At 44.5% G+C, this 6,078-nt stretch overlaps 1 protein-coding gene across 1 annotated transcript; it reads left to right on the forward strand.

Moving 5' to 3' along the window:
• The first annotated feature begins 3,361 nt into the window (after positions 1–3,361).
• LOC119328350 (peroxidase P7-like) lies at positions 3,362–4,578 on the forward strand. The gene is made up of 2 exons (XM_037601350.1): positions 3,362–3,650; positions 3,747–4,578. The coding sequence occupies exons 1-2, from the start codon at positions 3,426–3,428 to the stop codon at positions 4,497–4,499; spliced, it is 978 nt and encodes a 325-aa protein (XP_037457247.1). The 5' UTR covers positions 3,362–3,425; the 3' UTR covers positions 4,500–4,578.
• The last annotated feature ends 1,500 nt before the right edge of the window (positions 4,579–6,078 follow it).

Below are 6,078 nucleotides of genomic sequence, written 5' to 3' on the forward strand. Positions count from 1 at the left end.
ATGATTTTTGTTGGATCTTATTAGAGCAGGAGCACTGTTGAAATTATTAGAATTTGTGTGCATTTTATTTAATGCTAGAAAAATGTTCATGTCGTAGAAAATCTTTTTCTGAAACTTTCTATATATAATATGCCTATATAAAGTTTTTATTTTATTTTTCCTATTCAGTTTTCCTTTTATTTCTATTTAAAAAAACTATACGTGCTGCCCATATTTATTTATCGCCTACATGCGCAGTATAGTAGCTTCTGGCGCCCCATTGTTTTTTTTTCTCTTAATGGGCCAGGCCCAGCCAGCCTATTCATTTTTTAGGCCGAATTTTGTTTTTAAAAAAAAAACTGCAGCGGCAGCGTGCGCGCGGCCGGCCGAAGGCCTTTAGGCCCATCCGCCTATTTTCTTCGCCGTTTCGTATATTTTCGTCTACGTTTAGTCCCGCATTGCCTAGTCTTTGACCCCTAAGCCTCCTTTCCACTAATAAATATAGATCCATAGAGCCTTCAAAAATCATCCAATTCGGGTTAAATCAATATTTTGGTTTAACTATATTCATTTAAGAAAAATATATTTCTCCTCTCCGGCGCGACTTTTGGAAATTGTCTGTTCTCTCCAAAGTCGTCTTTTCTCTGCCTTATAAAGTTATCTTTCTTTATTTTTTTTCTTCTTATACTTCCGTAGTTTATTATTTCTAGACTAATATGATAGAATAATTAGATTATCAATTAGTCTACGTATTTATACGGTAGACCTTAACCGTAATTATTTTTTTCGTAAAACAGCTTGGCTCTGATTTTTCAAATAGCCATAACTTTTCACTCCTTTATCCAAATTAGATGAAACTAGCGCCTATAGCTTCGTCTCATTTTCACCTATCCAGTGAACCTGTCACATCAACTTTTTCAAATTTCGAATTTTGATCAGATTCATATTCAAACTCCTTTTGAACATAAATTGAGTTTCGTAACTCCGATTTAGTTGATTCTTTTTGCAAATCGAAACTCTTGACCTAAACTTTCTGATAAGGACAAATTCACTTAATTTTGGTACTGTTAGAAATTTTTTTATGTTGCAAGAGTTATTTGCTTGGTTTTGACGTTTTTCGAATTGTCTTCTTCGTTCTTCCCGATCTTTTGAGTGATTGCTTGTGTGTGGTTACTATTGCTTGCTTACGATAGATTGACCGGAGTGTGACGAGTAGAACTATCAAGAGTTTTGAGTGCGAATCATCTACATCGACATTGCAGACAAGTTCACACTTTGATCATATCCCTTTTATCACCCAGTTTTTATGCATTAGTTCCAATCCTCAAACATTGCATGATTAGGATGTCATTAACATGTGGGCTGGGAAGTAGTTGATGAGGTAGAACATATTACCCTATTACATTCAAACCCTTGGGAGTTACTTCTACGCGTTGCTTAATTTGCTATGCTATGCTCGTAGACGTGGTTTGGGTGAGTGAAATCCATGACAGATGTGAGATTGTTAATTAATGGTCCAACCTAAGGTGGCAACTTAAATACACATCTGGGTGGATTGAGGCACCTAGAGTACCCAGTGTTGCCTGTATTTTTGGAAATTCCGGAGTACCCATGTGATTTTCCTATGGACCGCCACCCAGGCTCAAAGGGATCATAAGATTATTCATGCTAGAAACTTCCGTGTGCAGCCACAAGCTATTATGGGCTCTAGCATAGTTGAGTAAGTTACGTGAAGCTCTTAAAGAGGTGGATCAGCAGGTAGAGGGTTGTAAGTTTGGTATGGTCCGCCCGGAGTAGAGAGTTAATATTTCTGAAAGACTGTGTCTCGATCATCCGTTTCTCAAACACCATATAGTGCGAGAAATCCAACAGAGGCGATCGAGTCTTGTGGGGAAAAGTGCGCAAACCTCTGCAGAGTGTACAAACTAATCATGATTAGCCGTGTCCCCGGTTATGGACAATCTTGAGTCTCTGGTACTTGGATTATCCTATTGATCTCATCACGTTACTTAAATAATTTATTGGGTTATTGATTATTATTTTGGGATTGAGTTGGAGGAACCTTCTCAATATTTTCAACCAACTTTGTAGTTAAATAAAATATATTCCTTTGCAGTAGGGAAAAATTGTCTTTTCGCAAAAACTATAACCATATAGCTTTTCCACCAGCCAAATATGCATGTGGTGATAGCCTTTATTCATCATTCTCCTATGATGTGAATTTGCTAGTACATTCAATGTACTGACCCTTTGTGGCTGCAACGTCTCATGTTGCAGGACTTCTTACGACGAGTAAGTGATACATTAGGGTTACGATTTCTACACTCAACTTTGCCGTTGGTGTTGATGGGAATTCACAACATTTGTTACTTCCGCTATTTGGATTGAGATAATAGTATTTACGTTATTTTATACATGTGATTTACCTCTGTTATAAATCCTCGAGTACTATGTGTGTCAGCATACTGATCCAGGGATGACACTTAAGCACAGAGACTTGACCGTCTGAGATCGGGTCGCTACAAACAAAGAATCAATTGCGCGATGCTCCATGAAGATGATCGTGTCGTGTTATGCAAGGCCAGAAACTCCACCACCAACAAGATACAGAATGAGGCCACCAACTTGGCCGGCCTCCTTCAATTGGCCAATGAGCACCCTGAAAAAGATTCGCAACAATATTGAAGAGAATGGACGACAAAGGATCTCTATGTTTTCTGGTCTACAAACAATGACCAATGTCAGCATTCACACCAATGCTATCACTGCAAGAAAAAAATTCCACTGTCATCATTTTGCCTGGAAGCCTTTTATGCACACGGCTTGGGCAGAAAAATGTCATTTTACTTTGTCATAAGCTTTTCCCAGATTCTCCTTGAAGATAATTCCATCATGCTTCGTAAAGTTCATATATTCATGCGTGCGTAATAGCAGAAAGTCAGCGAATGATTGGTTCTAGTCTAGAAACCAATAAGACCCTCCTTATTATATTGGTCTTGCCTGAAATCGGAGTCTTGTTATTTAGAGAGCAAGAAACTCGTGCGAATGGCCATAAGATTCAAACTAACGAATCCCGCCAGCAGCATCAGGTACAGTGCATGCATATATATTAATATTGTACAGTTTGTTTGCCAATTCCCTCTCTTATTTTCCACTTCTTCCGGCCGGTCCTGACTCCTGACCCCGTCGGAATTCTCCTCCGCAAGCACGAGGCAGCATGCAGACCGGAGACCACGCGGATCGAAGCAGTACGCACGTCACGTACGTACTCCCAAGCTATATAAGCACGCTTCCATTCCATGCTCCATCGCACTCATCACCGCGACCTGCTAGCAATTAACCAAGCTAAGCACCTTGCTTCGAGAACTACAGCTGTTGGCATAGTTTCCTCACACGTCACAAGAGTATATTCTGATCAGGTGATCGGCCCGTTGGCATCACAAGCCATGGCGTCCTCCAAGGGCTCCTGGGCCGCGCTTGCATTGCTCCTCTTTGCTGCTCTCGCATCCACGGCCGTCAACGGCGACCACAAGCTCTCCGCCAGGTACTACGACGAGACGTGCCCCAACGTGCAGCGCGTCGTGCGGGCGGTCATGGCGTACAAGGTCGCCAGCGAGCCGGCGGTGGCGCCCGCCCTCCTCCGCCTCTTCTTCCACGACTGCTTCGTCAACGTACGTACCGAAATACCTATACAGCGCTGCACTCATGTCTTGTTCTCCTGCTAATCCGTAGCTAATTACGATGTGCAAAACGTTACATTCCGGCAGGGATGCGATGGGTCCGTCCTCCTCGACGGCACGCACTTCTCCGAGAGCGAGAAGGACGCGCTGCCGAACGCTTCCCTCCGAGGCTTCGAGGTGATCGACGAGATCAAGTCCGTGCTGGAGCACGACTGCCCGGCCACCGTCTCCTGCGCCGACGTGCTCGCCCTGGCGTCCCGGGACGCCGTCGCCATGCTCGGAGGGCCCGCCTGGAGCATGCCTCTCGGCCGCATGGACTCTCGCACCGCCGACAGGGACGCCGCCGATAACCTCCCCAGCCCACACGACAACTACACGTCGCTCGTCTCGACGTTCAGGGAGCGCGGCCTCGACGCCCGCGACATGACCGCGCTCTCCGGCGCGCACACCGTAGGGATGGCCAGCTGCGTGAACTACAGGGCCCGCGTCTACTGCAGCGACGGCGACACCAACATCGATCCCTCCTTCGCGGAGACCAGGCGGCAGTCGTGCCCCGCCGGCGACAATGAGGATGGTGGCATGGCGCCGTTTGACGAGCAGACGCCGATGACATTCGACAACGCCTACTACAAGGATCTGATCGCGCGGCGTGGCCTCCTCAGCTCCGACCAAGCACTCTACGGCTCCGGTGGGCGGCAGGACGATCTTGTGGAGATGTACAGCAGGGACGGTAAGAAGTTCGCCAAGGACTTCGCCAAGGCCATGGTAAAGATGGGGAACATACGCCCGTCCAAGGGGACCACGGTGGAGGTCAGGCTCAATTGCAAGATGGTCAACTAGCGATGATCTAATGATTTGCTCTCAAGACGTACGTCAAGTGCAGTCCCCTCGTTTTTTGGTTTAATTTGTGTTTTCTGGGTCAAGTTTGTCAAATAAATTGTAAATGTATTCTTTCATTCATTCATTAGTTTGCCAAAAATCATCTGCTCTCTTCCTTCTATTGGAGTACGACACAAATTTTATACTCTGCGCTTTCCAAGATATATCATTTTGCTTCTTGTATTTCCCAAGATAGTTCATCCATCTATTCATCTATAATCTTCTAATTTATCTATATAAATAAAATATACTCCCTAACTTTGGAGCTCTTTCGTTCAACAAAGGTGTTCAATTTTGGATTTGATTCACGATTATGATTGGGCCAACGATTTTGATTAAGATTATTTTAAATTTAGTTTATGATTTTCATTCAATTGAGATATTCAATTTCGGATGGTTTACAGTTTTGAATAGGTCAACAATTCCGCTTAAGGTATTCATTTTGAATTTGATTTATAATTTTGACCGGGTCAATGATTTCTCAATTCAATCGACAACAACCAGCCTACAAAAGCACATGAGTCTCGCGCACCCTCTCATCGTCTGGCAAAAGAATAGCCAATATGTGACACTGTAGCACCAATATAGTAATTGGGGTCGCCAGTGCAAGAAACTTTCCAACATGCATGTGGGTTGATTAGAAGATAATACAAAATCACACCTCGAGAAAGGGTCCACCAAAACACTGCATATATTATAATAAAAAGAAAACATAGTCCATCATCTCCCTCATGCATTGAAACCCCACAAATGTTTTATGAAATCACAACAACATAAATGGCGCAACAATGCACGCATAGCCATTCCAGTCTAGTCTAGTATATACTAAAAGCACAATACATGTCGAAAATGGGAAAATAGGCTAGAAAATCTCACATTAATCCGAAACATCTGCCCTTGACCCTCCTCGAAATTTCATAATAGCCAATAGATTTTCATAACACCGTAATGAGTTTTACATCACTTTGAGAGTGCCCCCTTCCTCGATACGCCCCCCCTCCCCCGCGGCCCCACGCCGTCGATGGCTATGGTGGTCGACGACGAGTGGGAGGGAGGTCTGGTTGGCAGTTGCTGCAAGTTTTTTGTTGCTGTTTTCTCCTCTCTTGAACAATAGGGCGTACGGATCCAGATCCACTGCCAATATCCCTTTTGTTCCTCTCCCTCCACCTCATGTTGACAACAGGAAGGAGGAGTGGCAAATAGGGCTGGCCGGTGGCTCCTATGCCGAAACCCTTTGACTGCCATGACGCCTCGGTGCTTTGGTTGCCGCCCCTTAGATTTTCTTCCCTCGTAGTTTCTTTTCCTCAATGATCTAGTGACCCAATCTAGCTCGTGTGGTGTCCTGATTTCCAAAAGGTCCTTCTATTCTTCTCCGGCCTAGAAGGCCACGGTTGTGGATAAGAAACGTGAGAGTCATGAAAAGCCGGCATGTGTTGAGCTCATCAACAATGGGACTAAAACACTCGCAACGGCTGGCTACCGGCATACATCGCCCTGCCATTGTTATTCTAGCTGAAGGGTGGCTATTCCTCGCAGTCGA

This window comes from Triticum dicoccoides, chromosome 7A (genome assembly GCF_002162155.2).
Source record: "Triticum dicoccoides isolate Atlit2015 ecotype Zavitan chromosome 7A, WEW_v2.0, whole genome shotgun sequence".
In the NCBI taxonomy this organism is placed as follows: domain Eukaryota; kingdom Viridiplantae; phylum Streptophyta; class Magnoliopsida; order Poales; family Poaceae; genus Triticum; species Triticum dicoccoides.